This window comes from Pelodiscus sinensis, chromosome 4 (genome assembly GCF_052426305.1).
Source record: "Pelodiscus sinensis isolate ZL-2025 chromosome 4, ASM5242630v1, whole genome shotgun sequence".
NCBI classification, from domain to species: Eukaryota; Metazoa; Chordata; order Testudines; family Trionychidae; genus Pelodiscus; species Pelodiscus sinensis.
In genome coordinates, this window is record NC_143055.1 from 20303647 (window position 1) to 20318364 (window position 14718).

The 14718-nt window shown below is 44.5% G+C and overlaps 1 protein-coding gene across 1 annotated transcript in view; it reads left to right on the forward strand.

The window, feature by feature from the left end:
- The window catches only part of HGFAC (HGF activator), a 71515-nt gene that overhangs the window by 22783 nt on the left and 34014 nt on the right, over nucleotides 1-14718 (forward strand). Inside the window, exons 4-5 of the mRNA XM_075930824.2 lie at nucleotides 8054-8127; nucleotides 12902-13024. Of these exons, the coding sequence (XP_075786939.1) occupies nucleotides 8054-8127; nucleotides 12902-13024 (197 nt within the window). The remainder of the gene's footprint in view (nucleotides 1-8053; nucleotides 8128-12901; nucleotides 13025-14718) is intronic.

The following is a 14718-nucleotide window of genomic DNA, read 5'->3' on the forward strand; positions in this document are numbered from 1 at the left end:
TCTTTACCCACCAAGGGTTGTCCATCTTCATCCCATCTCATGTCACTTAGCACATTAGTCTGGGAGCTGACCTTGTCCGTGAATACAGAGGCAAAGAAAGCATTGAGTACTTCAGCTTTCCCCACATCATCTGTCACTAGGTTACCTCCTTCATCCAGTAGGGGCCCCATACACTCTCTGTTCACTTTCTTCTTGTTAACATGCCTGTAGAAACCTTTCTTGTTATCCGTCACATCCTTTGCCAATCGCAATTCCAATTGTGCTTTTGCCTTCCTGATAACCTCCCTGCATTCTCGAGCTATATATTTAAACCCCTCCCTGGTCATTTGTCCAAGTTTCCACTTTTTGTAAACTTCCTTTTTGTGCTTAAGTTCACCAAGGATTTCCCCTGTAAGCCAATCTGGTCTCCTATCATGTTTGCCTCTCTTGCTATGCATTGGGATGGTTTCTTTCTGTGTCTTCAATAAGGCTTCTTTAAAAAATTGCCAGCTGTCCTGGATTCCTTTTCCCCTTCATGTAAGCATCCCATGGGATTCTGCCCATCAGATCTCTGAGGGTACGTCTACACTACAGCGCTAGTTCGAACTAACTTAGTTCGAATTAGTTAATTCGAACTAAGCTAGTTCGAACTAACGCATCTAGAACTAAAAACTAGTTCGAACTAGCGTTTTGCTAGTTCGAACTAGTAAGTCCACATTGAGTGGACTCTGAACAGGGCTTAAGGCTGGCCGGAAGCAGTGCCGGCAGGGCATAAAAGGAGGACTTAGAGCATGGAGATACTGTCTCAGGCTAGCCGAGGGCTGCGCTTAAAGGGTCCCGACCCCCACCCCGGACACACAGTTCTAAGGGGTGCCCCGCTTGCAAAGAAGTTCTGGCTTGGAGTGCCCTGAGTGCCCACACTGGGCACATCACACCACTCGGCCATCAGCCCGGCTGCACTTGCCGCAGGCTGCCATCTGGGGAGAGGGAGTAATTGGGGGGCTGCAGGAGAGCTTCCACCCCCAGAAGCCCGCAGAGCCAGCCCAGTCCTCCCCATCGGGGGCTCGTACCCCATTCCTCCCTCACCTCCTTCCACTTGCCCTTCCCTAGCCCCCCTTCTTATTGATGTACAAAATAAAGATAACGTTTCTTCCAACATTGACTCTGTCTTTATTGAAAAAAACTGGGGGAGACTGGGAAAAGGAGGTGGGAGAGGGGAAGAGAAAGGCTGGGAGAGGGGAGGGCAACTAACATGATCAGGGGTTGGGAACAGGTCCCAGATGAAGAGAGGCTACAGAGACTGGGACTGTTCAGCTTAGAAAAGAGGAGCCGGAGGGGGGACAGGATAGAGGTCTCTAAAAGCAGGGGTTGGGTGGAGAGGGTGCATTCAGAAAAGTTCTTCATGAGTTCCCATAAAGAAGGACTAGAGGACACCAAAGGAAAGGACTGGGTAGCAGGCTTGAAACTAGTAAGAGAAAGTTGTTGTTCTTGACAAAGCAAATAGTTAACCTGTGGAACTCCTTGCTGCAGGAGGCTGTGAAGGCTACAACTAGAACAGAGTTTAAAGGGAAGTGAGATCAAGTCATGGAGGTTGGGTCCATGGAGTCCTATTAGCCAGAGGGTAGGAGTGGTGTCCCTGCCCAAAGTTTGTGGAAGGCTGGAGAGGGATGGCACGAGACAAATGGCTTGGTCATTGTCTTCGGTCCATCCCCTCCAGGGTCCCTAGGGTTGGCCGCTGTTGGCAGACAGGCTACTGGGCTAGATGGACCTTTGGTCTGACCCAGGACGGCCATTGTAAGCTCAGGGCTCAGTGTCGGGGGTCTCAGTGGACCCCCTTGATTTTCATGCACACCTGGTCCTGGGTGGCCAGGCTGGCAGCTCTCCTGCCCTAGCCGGCCACTTTCCTGTGCCTAGTGCGGAGATCGTGGACGAGGTCCACGATGTCCGCACTAGCCCAGGAAGGTGCCCGCCTCTTGCGGTCCAGGGCAAGCTCCCGGGAGCCGCCAGCCTGGTCCCGGCAAGAGGGGGTGGGCTGGGGGGCATCGGGTGGGTGGCTCTGTGCCGTGCCAGGTGCAGGGTCTGCTAGCTGGGTGCTGGCAGGCTTGCATCTGGCACGGGCACCGTAGCCAGCCCGTGCCCCTTTAAGGGGTCCGGGGCCGGGAGGGGGGCATAGAGTTTCCCTGGTGTTGGCCAGAGTGGCCACCAGGGAAACCTGGGGAGGGCTAGCCTCCCACTAGTTCGAACTAAAGGGCTACACAGCCCTTAGTTCGAACTAGCTAGTTCGAACTAGGCGTTAGTCCTCGTAAAATGAGGTTTACCTAGTTCGAACTAAGCGCTCCGCTAGTTCGATTCAAATTCGAACTAGCGAAGCGCTAGTGTAGCGCATAGGAAAGTTAGTTCGAACTAACGTCCGTTAGTTCGAACTAACTTTCTAGTGTAGACATACCCTGAGGGAGTCAAAATCTACTTTTCTGAAGTCTAAGGTTAGTATTTTGCTACAATCTTTTCTTCCTTTGGTCAGGATCCTGAAATCTACCATCTCGTGATCACTGCTTCCCAGGTTGTCACCCACCTCTACTTCCCCTATTAGTTCCTCCCTGTTTGTGAGCAGAAGAGCTAGCTGTACACGGCTCCTAGTCAGATTCTTCAGCACCTGTGTCAAGAAGTTATCCCCAACATTCTCCAAAAACTTCCTGGATTGTCTATGTACTGCCGTATTGGTTTCCCAACAGATGTCAGGGTGATTAAAGTCCCCCACGAGAACCAGGGCCTGCAATCTGGAAGTTTCTCTCAGTTGTTTGAAGAAAGCCTCATCTATCTCATCCGCCTGATTCGGTGGCCAGTAGTAGACACCAACCACAACATCGCTGCTGTTGTTTGCACCTCTAAACTTAACCCAAAGACTCTCAACAGGTTTTTCTCCCTCTATATACTGGAGTTCAGAGTAATCATAGTGCTCTGTTACATATAGTGCAACTCTTCCTCCTTTTCTCCCCTGCCTATTCTTCCTCAACAGTCTATACCCTTCCATGACAGCGCTCTAGTCATGCAAGTCCTCCCACCAAATCTCTGTTTTCCCAATTAAATCATATTTCTTGGACTGGACCAGGGCCTCCAGTTCTTGCTGTTTGTTGCCCAGCTTCTCACATTAGTGTACAAACACCTCAGATAACCAGTTGATCGCCCTATCTTCTCCATTCGAATCAGGGGTGCTCCTTTCTTGCTCGTTCCTCTTTGCATTTCTTCCTGGTATCCAACTTTCCCACTCCTCTCAGGGTTTTGGTCACCATCCCTCAATGAACCTAGTTTAAAGCCCTCCTCACTAGGTTTGCAAGCCTGCCCGCGAAGATGCTCCTTCCTCTCTTAGAGTATGTCTACACTACCCTCCTAGTTCTAACTAGGAGGGTAATGTAGGCATACCGCACTTGCAAATGAAGCCCAGGATTTGAATTTCCCGGGCTTCATTTGCATAAGCGGGGAGCCGCCATTTTTAAAACCCCGCTGGTTCGAACCCCGTGCAGCGCGGCTACACGGGGCTCGAACTAGGTAGTTCAGACTAGGCTTCCTATTCCGAACTACCGGTACACCTCATGGAACCAGCGGGGTTTTAAAAATGGCGGCTCCCCGCTTATGCAAATGAAGCCCGGGAAATTCAAATCCCGGGCTTCATTTGCAAGTGCGGTATGCCTACATTACCCTCCTAGTTAGAACTAGGAGGGTAGTGTAGACATACCCTTAGTTAGGTGTATCCCATCTCTACCTAATCCTTGTGCCCAGGACAGAGTCCCATGGTCGAAAAAACCAAAGCCTTCTCTGCAACACCACCTGCGCAACCATGCATTTACTTCCTCAATTCGACAATCCCTGCCCAGTCCTTTCCCTTCAACAGGGAGGATGGACGAGAACACCGCTTGCGCTCTGAATTCTTGGATCCTTCTTCCCAGGGCTACATAATCTGCAGTAACCCACTCAAGGTCATTCTTGGCCGTATCGTTAGTTCCCACATGGAGAAGCAGGGAGGGGTAGTGATCCGAAGGTTTGATCAGTCTGGTAAGCCTCTCAGTCACATCCTGAATTTGAGCTCCCGGTAAGCAGCACACCTCTCGAGATTCCAGGTCCGGATGGCAGATGGATGGCTCAGTCCCTCTTAGAAGGGAGTCTGTAACCACCCGTTGTCTTCTTTTGGGGGTGGTGGTTGTGGAACACCCATCCCTGGGACAACGCATCCCAGCTTCCAGTATATGGTGTTCCCTTGAGGTTTCTTCCTTGTGAGGTCCATTCCAAAGCATTCACCACTGCAGAGCCTGTGGAGAGAGCCTGAAAGCAATTACTTACCTCTATAGCATTGGGGGATTCCCGTGCTGGCCTTTTTCCTCTTCTAGAAGTTACATGCTGCCAGTTCTCCTCCTGGTCCCATACTGCCCTCTCCAGTTCTTCTGCCTGCCGTGCTTGCAGGATTAAACGCTGCCTTCTATCAAGGAAGTCTTCATCCTCTCTGACTGAGTGTAGGGTCAACACTTGGGCCTCCAGTCCTCTAATTTTTTCTTCCAAAATGGCGACCAGCTTTCACTTAGTGCAGATGAAATCCGTTCTTTCTTCTGTGAGGAAGACAAACATGGCACACGCTGTGCAAGTAGCAACAGCAGACCTATCACCATCCATCTCTGCTGTCCTGGAGAAAGGATTTAAAAAGAAAGGCAAGAGAATCTCACCTCCTTCCTTCTCCCCTTCCAAACTCCCTCTCTAAACTCCCTGTTAGCAAGCTCCTTGGTCGCTTGCTCATTGCTTTATAAAGTCCTGGGCTGCCTGAAAGTCCCTTCTCCTACCAAGGCTCAGCCAATCAGCAGAGGCTTCTAGAATTCAAATTTTAATTAGAAGCCAACAGTTTCCACCTGCCACTCACAGCACACACTCCATGAAGGGGAAGGGGAGGGGAAAGGGAACGTTAGAAAGAAAAAAAAAGTCTCACTCACAGCACACAGGGGGAAAAAGAAGCCTCACTCACAAACACAGGCTCAGCACACAGCAAGAAAGCCCCAAACACAACATACTCTTTCCTCAAGAGTTCTGTATCTGCTTCTCCTCTACCTGGAGAACTCCCTCTCTAAAGCCTCACTCACAAACACAGGGGGGGAAAAAGCCTCACTCACAAACACAAGCTCAGCACACAGCAGGAAAGCAACTTGGGAGAAAACACAAAGGCATTGTTTGAAAATGTGACATTGGGGACAATGAAGGCTGGCATCTGAATGAATGAGAGATGATATATAGGGTGGGAACAGGACCTTGAATGTGAAGACAAGTACTTTGTGTTCAATATGATAGAGAAAGAGGAGCCAGTCCAGGGAGTAATGTCAGTCCTAGAGGCAACTAGTGGGGAGGAATAAAGGGGTCACCAGTGGGGGAGATCATAATGCACATGTAACCCAACATGAGTTGTTCCTGCCCCCAGCCTGGGGCCTCCACACTCTCCCTGTCCTCTTCCCATGGCTTGTTACCTGCCTGGAATGGATTCAGTTCTCAGGTCAGCTGAAAATTTCCTGTGTGACCTTGGATAAATGATGTAAAATATGTTGTGACGTCATGCCCTATCCGTAAAATAAGAATAATAGTTCCACGCCTCATGTGAGATACTCGAGTAAGGGGAGCAGGATTTGACCCTTTGTTGCAAAAATTTGAGATTGTGTCAGTGAATCTGGAAATCACCCTTATACAGTTCCTCATTTATAATTATTTCTGTCTAGACGCTTAAAAAGTGGAAATACTTTAAGGAACAGAAAATAAAACGTATTTGCCATAGAAAGCAGAGAAAAGTCCCTTTGTGGACAACTTCCCCCATCTCCACAATTTACAAAGGGTTACTTTCAAAAGCAAAAATGGTTTAGGCTCTATCTTAATAATGATGGATAAAGCCAGCATTAATATATATTTTTAGATGTTTATTTTTGTCTTTTGTTTTTAACCTAAGCAATATCAGGAATGCTATGTCAGGATTTTCCTGGGTTTACTGGAGGACTTGTTGGGGAGGTCTTAGCTCTCTGTTAAAAATACCATCCCCCAACTCCCTTCACTTAAACATAGGCTATGGACAAAGACCTTTTTTGTACACTTGGCCATGAAAACGGTTTTCCTGGTAGCCATTACCTCAGCCAAATCGCAGCCCTAATGGTGGATCTCCCATATACCACGATTTTTTAAAGACAAGGTCACTTTACGTACCCATCCCAAATCCCTCCCCAAAGTACTCTCATCCTTCCACATCAACCAGACAATACATCTTCCCACCTTCTTCCCCAAACCACACACCAACTCTTTTGAGATGAAAATGCACACTCTTGACCTGCGCAAAGCGCTCTCTTTTTACCTACAGTGAAGGGGACCATTCTGAGCATCTCCCAGACTATTTGCTTCAATAGCAAACCACAATAGGGGCCAGGCCGTCTCATCACAGAGACTCTCCCACTGGATCTTGGATTGCATCAAGCTCTGCTACGCACAGTCAGATGTGCTTCCTCCAGAGAACATACGGGCACACTCAACCAGGGCTATAGCTACCTCGAAGCATTCCTCCATAAAGTACCCATAAGAGACATCTGCGCAGCCGCCACGTGGTCCTGCGACCACATATTTTCAAAGCACCCTGCACTTACGCTGGGTCCTCTTTCCAACTTGAAACTAGCTAAGGTGGTTCTTTCCATTGCTTTTCTGCCAGATCCGAAGTCCCTACCTCCCTAAAGGGGTATTGCTTTGTAGTCAACTTGGGTGTATCTACACTAGCCCCCTGCTTCGAACTAGGGAGGCTAATGTAGGCATTCAAATTGCAAATGAAACCCGGGATTTAAATATCCTGAACTTTATTTGCATGTTCCCGTCCAGTCACCATTTTGAAATTCCACTAGCCCGAAGAAACTGCCCGCAGCTATATGCGGCAGTGAAAACGGTAATTCGAACTAAGTCCTTAGTTTGAATTAACTGTTACTCCTCCTGGAATGAGGTGTAACAGTTAATTCGAACTAAGGACTTAGTTACTTCGGGCAGTTACTTTGGGATAATGGAATTTCAAAATGGCAACCGGATGGGAACATGCAAATAAAGCCCGGGATATTTAAATCCCAGGCTTCATTTGCAACTTTGAATGCCTATATTAGCCTCCCTAGTTCGAATTAGGGGGCTAGTGTAGACATACCCCTAATGTGAAGCACCCACGGGCACATCTCTGTCTCCCGAAGAGGCGGTTACTCACCTCAATAGTAACTGACGTTCTTTGAGACGAGTGTCCCCATGGGTGATCCACAACCCTCCCTTCCTTCCCTGTACTTTGGGATTCTGGCCTTCCTAAGCCATGGTTTTGGAGTAGAGGAGGAACTGAGGAGTGGGGGGGAGAGGGCTCGCGCATGCGCAAGGCCTGCAGCCTCACAGAGCATGACTGCTGATGCATGCCTGCGCGGCCCCAGGGACACTGCTATGAAATCTCCACTCTGAGGCTCGGCGGCAGCGCACTGACCTAATGTGGAGCACCCACGGGGACACTCATCTCAAAGAGCGTCAGTTACTATAGACGTGAGCAACGTCCTCTTTTCAGGGGTCAGATCCTGCCCTTTCTTTGAGCCATGCATAGCCCTTTGTGAGGATCACCACTTCCATGTGGCTTATGTGGCCCACCCTGGAACATGGCAGGCCAGGCAAAAAAGATGCTAATTGTCCCCACTGACATCATGGGACCTTCAACTAAGGGGTGAGTGGTCACCATACTCAACTCAGGGACCCCCCAGTGATTCTTCCAGCAAAGCCAGAGGTGACAAGACTTGACATTCCCGACGTTCCCACAGTAAAAAGCAAGCAGAAAGTAAAATAACTTAAAGGGGAAAAAACAACAACTTTTTCAGGTCTTCTTTATGAATCACATCTGTTTCATTGCCTTTTGCAGATCATCCATGAGTATTACTATCCTTATCCTTTAATTACTGCTGTAATTAAAACATAGCTCTTAATAGTGGTTTGAAGGATGTTCTTGTCTCGTATGGTGCACAGTGGTTAACAAATCTTCATTAAACTGCACTTTTTATTCTTTCAGGTGTTCAACCACACATAACTATGATCGTGACAGGAAGTGGGGTTATTGTGCTTCTTCATCCAAAGAACATGCAGGTAAGGCAAGTAATTAGTGATACCAGCAACAAGCATAAGGAAAGCACAATTGCTCTGCAATATCTAGTATTTTGTTGTTAGTTATTATTAGATGATGATAGTTACTATCTATCCCTCAAGTATGCATGCTGCTTTATAGACAAGCAAAAGAGGTAAATCACAATCAAGGCTTGAAATGACATGGGGAAGTGGAAGTAGGGGAAGGATGAGATTTCCACCAAATAAGGAATTTATTAGATTATTTCTTGTGCAGTGTGCATGCAAGCGGCCAGATCTCTAGCTGGTGTCATTACACAGATGTCTGTGTGGCTACACTGATTTTTAGCAACTGGGGATTAGAATCTTTCTCTATTTTAATATACTAAAATATGAACTATTCATATACTATTATTGGCTTTAAACTTTTTTCTGGAGTCTGGATCACTGCTGGAAAGTGAAACCTGTCATTTGTCCAGCACACTAGCACTCTCTGTTCCCATGTATGTTTTCAGTACCCCATGCTGTGAAATTAAAGCCTGAAGCCCCATTCTTTGGTTAAATGTCAGTGCTATTCCTGTGCATAGAGAAAATCCTACTCACTATAGGTGAGGCCTAACTTCATCTCATATTGCCAGGCATGCAGAACAATATCTTTCTTGGGAAGGGATCTGGGTGAATTTTGGACACCTTCTCCAGATAACACATTATGCATCAGTCACCAGCTCTAGGTCTGGAGGAAGCATCATGTTTAGATGCCCAGTAGGACTATCCAGGTGTGGAAGAGACATAACTGCTAAGGTACAGCAGGTACTCCCTTTGGGCTTTCACACACCCATACTACATGCCTCACATCTCTCTTGCTTTCCCTTCTTAGCAGATAGGAGGAAAGCGAGTCCTGCATGCTGCATTTGGGTATACAAAGAGGGCACACAATTAGTTCTGGCAAATTAAGGCCATCAAGTGTAGTTGTGCTGCACGAGCATTGAATTTGTGAGATCGTTAGCCCTACCCACTGAGCTTATGTAATGGAACAGTGTTTCATTTGGTAGTTATTAGAATTAAAATAATCTTTCTAATAATAGTGAGCAAATTAAACCGGGTCACACAACCCTTTTAGTGTAATCTATCTGTGTTTTCCCATGGGCATGTGGCACTGTAGGAGCCATTTCTGAAAGAAGGAAGGAAGGAAGGAAGGAAGGAAGGAAGGAAGGAAGGAAGGAAGGAAGGAAGAGTGCTTTGCGCTCTGTTTTTACTCTGTTTTTGCTGTTTTTACAGAAATCACCTTTGAATTTCGGAAAAGCAGACATTTTTTTGGCATCCCTGTAAACCTCATTTTACGAGAAAGAAGGGATGTTCTGAAAGAGGGTTTTATTCTGACATTTGGCCCTGTGTAGACAGGCCAAATGTTGAAAAAGCCTCTTCCGGAAGAAAAGCGGAAAAAGATACGGAAATTGTGAACTTCAATTTGCGTATCTTTATCCACCTTTTGTTTGTAGTGTAGACGTAGACATAGACTGTTTCTGTTCCTGAGCTGGGACTCTCTCAGATTATAAGAGTTCTGGATCTGGTTCAGACTTTTTTTGTTTAGTTTGTAATTTCTTTTAAACAGTGGCATTTTTTAACGAATAAGAAAATATGTTCTCCCTCATACTACATGCACACTCTGTTGTCAGCTACTCTTTCCTCAATAGTGTACAGAAAGAGAGTTGAGCTTCAAAAATAGATTGCCTTATGAAGAATTCATTTGGGGAAAAAGATGTTGCTTTAGTGACTGCTTCAAAGAGGACGAGGAAATAGCAGCATTCATTGCAGAAGTAACTAAAAAAAATGAAAGGGGTAGTCAGTTGAACACTGACAGAATTTTCCCACAGATTTTATATAGCATTGAGCAATAGTTCTGCATGTACCTCATTTTGATGGTCTGAATAAAAAAGGAAATAGAGGTCTGTGGCAAACTCCTTGAGATGCAAGTTATTTTTGTCTTAGTTGATTGCTTACTAAAGTGTGGCTGAATTGTGTGCTGAGTATATCTTGATAACTTCTTCACATTTAAGATTGGTAATTTAAAGATTGAGTCCTGGTCCCACTGAAGTTCCAACTATTATATAAAGTAGAAAAAAAGGATAAATATATTTTTGCAAAAATACTTTTGATTTCAATAGGGAGTAGATACAGGGCTGGCTTATCCATTAGGCACAGTAGACACAGTGCCTAGGGCTCACGATACTTTTAGGGGCCCATGAAAATGTTTTAATTTCTTTTAAAATCCAAAGAAAAAAAAAGAACTTTTAGGGTCGAAGAAAATGTTTTAATTTTTTTCTCACATCAGAAAACAATGAAACTTTTAGGGCCCACGAAAATCTATTAAATTTCGCCTAAAACAGAAAAAAAAATGTTGAAGTATTTAAAGTTATATAAAAAATAATTTTTCTATTTTTTTTTATGGAGGAAGGGGCCCACGGAGGCAAAAGTGCCTAGGGCCCATGAAAGTCATAATGCGGCCCTGATTGGATACCTAGGTGCTTTCCAAAATCCTACTAGAAACCTACCTGCTTCTTTAGACACCTAAATTCTTTTAAAAATCTGGCCCTAGGTGAATTGCTAAGTTGTGGCTCTTGTATTGTGTTGGAGAGGGGCTAGTGTGCCTAGGGTGAGCAGACAGCAAGTGTGAAAAATCAGTACAGGGGGTGAAGGATAGAATTCCAAGCAGGAAGACACAATCTGGCCCGAAGATTGCTGTGCTGTTAGGAGCATGTCCCTCAGGTGGAAGTTGCAGGTGGATCTGAAAGAGTCAAAATATAAATAGTCTCAGAAGAGCACCTTAGAGATTATCTTCAGGATGCCGAGGGAAGACAGGTGGGAAATGATCCAGGGATGGTGGAAGAGAATATAATGAGGGGTTCCAATGAAAGAGAATAGGAAAGAGCTAGAAGTTCTGCTTCACTGACTTTGGGATGGTACCAAAAATGATTTGCCAAGTGCTCCACTATGCTGAGGCTGGCCCTGGGAGAGAGCAGCAGTTTGAAAATTACAGGCATATGTAGTGATGAAACCTATAATTTAGATATTTCATAACCATCAAATGGAAGCAGCAGCAACATAGTCATTATGTTTACATGCTTTCTTTTGATGTTCTCCTTGGGTGTGACTTCCAGCATATGTACACAAGCCTAGATTCTGATCTCAGTTACCCCATTGGAAATCTGGAGAAAACGCCTTGACTTCAGTGGAATTATTCCAGATTTACACCAGTGCAGTGAATTTTAGGATCTGGCCTCAAGTGCTTTGTTGCAGGGTCTTTGTGTGGATAGGTTTTTATCTGCTGAATTTTCTATTTGGCAGTGTCAGCATGTTGGCAGCACAGTACTGTGCTCAAAGAACAGCTCAATGGTGTAATTGTGCATTGTTCTCATAGCAGAATTTGGCTAGGAAGCATTAGACAAAGAATTCAAATATAGGTGAAATACTGAGCCAGCCCCTCAGCTGGATCAATTGATCGGAGTGGAGAGATGCTGATTTATAGCAGTTGATGAGTTAGCCCAGTGCCTTTTGTTAACTAGTGTTATTTCATTAAAAAGTCTTATGAATTTTACATGGTACTCTCTCATGTCAAGGCACCCTCCATCAACTGATTGACTTAATGGGGATTGGGAACAGTGATGCCAATTCAAATATTTCAGGGGTGCAGGTAATTCCTGATCCTCTCCCAGGTCTCCTTAGGAACCTTAGATCTTCCTTTGGCTGAAGAGTCTGTCCTATCTCTTACCACCATAGTGCATGAGCTGGAGCCCCAAGGAGCTGAGTTCTCAGACTGATTCTCCTGACTGGCACAGTCATGGGATGGTCTCTCCATGCTCACATCCCAGCACCATCTGAGTGGTAGTGTTACTTCGTGTGCCAGATTGCAATGCCACTTGCTGAAATTTGGCTTGATTGCCCATCGGTCCATAGAAAGGGGTGGCTAGATCAAATGCAGTGGTATTTGTGACCATGCCTTGGGAGCGATGCACTGGATTGTTCCAGAAGTAGCTGTACTTATTTAGTATGGGATCACCCCTTAAAGATTGTGGGAACATTCACCCTTCCCATTTGACACCCCTGACAGGGAGGCAGCACTGACAGGTTTTCCCACCTCATTTAAAAAAAATATTTTTGGAGAATAGGAAATTTTACATTTCTTAGTTTGTTGCAATTTGTTTGGTCAGATTTAATTTGACCTGCTCCTTCTCTTCCTGTTAGGAAATTCTGCACCATCCAACTTTCCTCAGTCTTAGAAGGCACCAGAGTCCACTACCAGGAATATGTAATTTATGAACTCTGAAAGAGAAACATAATCCCACTTAGTTATATTGATATGTAAAATACACAGGGCATTATTCCCTGCAAATGAGAACTTCTGACTTTTTTTAAATCACTAGTGTAAAGGAAGAGCTCCACCTTGTGGGCATTTGTCCAATAGTCTCGCATGATACCTGTGGACTTATCAATATTGCAAATAACAATCATGTGTCAAATTCTGTTTCAGCTATATCATTATAAACCCATTTATTTCAGTGGAGGAGAAGAATTCAGCTCACTGAGCAGTTGTATAGTTTTATAGCTAAAGATAAATCTAGTTATTGTACAATTAAAAAATAAATGGTTAAAAAAACCCATTGTTTTAGTGAGATTGAATGGCGATATTAAAACCACAAGGCATCTGAACCCAAAGTGTTATTATTCTGCATAAATGGCAAATGTCTGACAAAACAAAGATTGAGCTGTCTGTCCGTTATTAACAATAATTTATTAATAGCTTTCTCAGATTATTGTACAAAGCACCAATGCAAAAATGGAGGGACTTGTTTTGTTGCATATGATCATCGTTCTTATCACTGCATGTGTCCTGAAGAATTCACTGGAAAAGACTGTGAAACCTGTAAGTGCCTTCTTTAATGAGCAATGGATATTAGAAGTAGAGGACTTTTCCAAGTTTGTTAGATAAAAGGTAATGTTGTTGTGATGTTAGAGAACACTAACATGAATGTTTGCGTAGGCTGGTTTCCAAGTGATTATAATAGACAATCAGTTTGTGACAGGACAGCTGAAAATAGACTAATTATATGGCTAGAAATTCAAACCTGATCAGAACCACCATTAAAGTATTAGATTAGGAGACATACAGTAAAACGCTTCCTCCCCATTAACCCGCATACTCAGTTTTTGAGATTAGCATACACGCTTAGAACTAATTATACTATTTAGTACTCAGAGTGGAGAGACATGATAAACAAAAGAATCTGAGGAAAGGTATTATAAGGGTCTTTCTGTACTCTCAGGCTATGTCTACATTGCACAGTTATTTCGGAATAAGCTATTCTGGAATAGTTATTCTGAAATAGCTTATTTTGAAATAGCACGTCCACACTGCAGGGAAGCCTCAAAATTAGTCCAAGTTAGGCTTCCCTAATGTAGACATACTATCTCAATTTAGAGCCTCAGGAGAAATAATTTAGAATGTCCCTGATGAGGGGCTATATCGAAATAGCAGCAGTGGAGTGTCTACACATACCTTATTTTGGAATAGGCATTATTCTTCTTAGAATGAGATTTACAGAAGTTGGAATAAGCCATCCATTATTTCAAAATAATTTCAAAATAACAGATTTGTTGTGTAGATGCTCGCATAGTTATTTTGGAATAATGGCCATTATTCCGAAATAACTTTGCTGTGTAGAGACACCCTCAGTGATTTTACACCAACATAATTCCATTGACTACACTTGAGTTATTCCATATTTACATCAGAATAAGTAAGAGTTATCAGACCATAAGGCTCTTATCATTCTATTGCACCAGTTTTACAATGGTATACAGCACTAGACCCAGACCTAAGCACACTAAGCAATTTCTCAGGGTCCTGAGAAGCCCAAGGTGGCCCCCTACTCATTTTTTTTTGGTATGTGTCATGGGGTAAGGGCAAAATTATTCCTGTTTGGGGCCCCAATGGGCTAGCACTGCCTCTGGCAGACTAACTCCACGGACCTCAGTGGAATGGCTCCTGATTCTCATCTGTATAAGAACAGACTCAGGTCCCATAAAAGGTCTCATTTCTCTTTGTTGTTCAATGCAATCCCTTTCCTGCCAGGGAGCTATTTAATGTATATTGTACTGTCTGGGGCACCAGGGTAGCTGCATCTGTTACACCCTTCATCTGTAAGGACCAGTCGGCGAAACTAACGGCTATGAACAGTACATAAAAATGGGATGAATGTCATTGTACTATATTCTGATTTTCTTCCTTTTATGTATTGAATTAACCATTGGGAGGCTTGCAGAATGGTGCAACTGTCTGGTTCATTTCATAGGTGCATATGATATTTTAAAAGCCAAAGAAAGCCATCTGGCCCAACCAGCTTCTTTATTTATTTCTAATTGGTTCTACTATTAGTCATAGCTCCTATCACCATGGCAGCAAGGTTAAAGCACAAATTGCTTCATTAGCACATAAGCCTGGATCCACAAGGGAATTGGGGTGTGACACCACTGAGCGCTGGGACATGTAATGTTCAGACATCTAGAAAATCACTAGACCAAGAGTATGATTCACAAAGCCTGAGTTAGGGGCCTGGG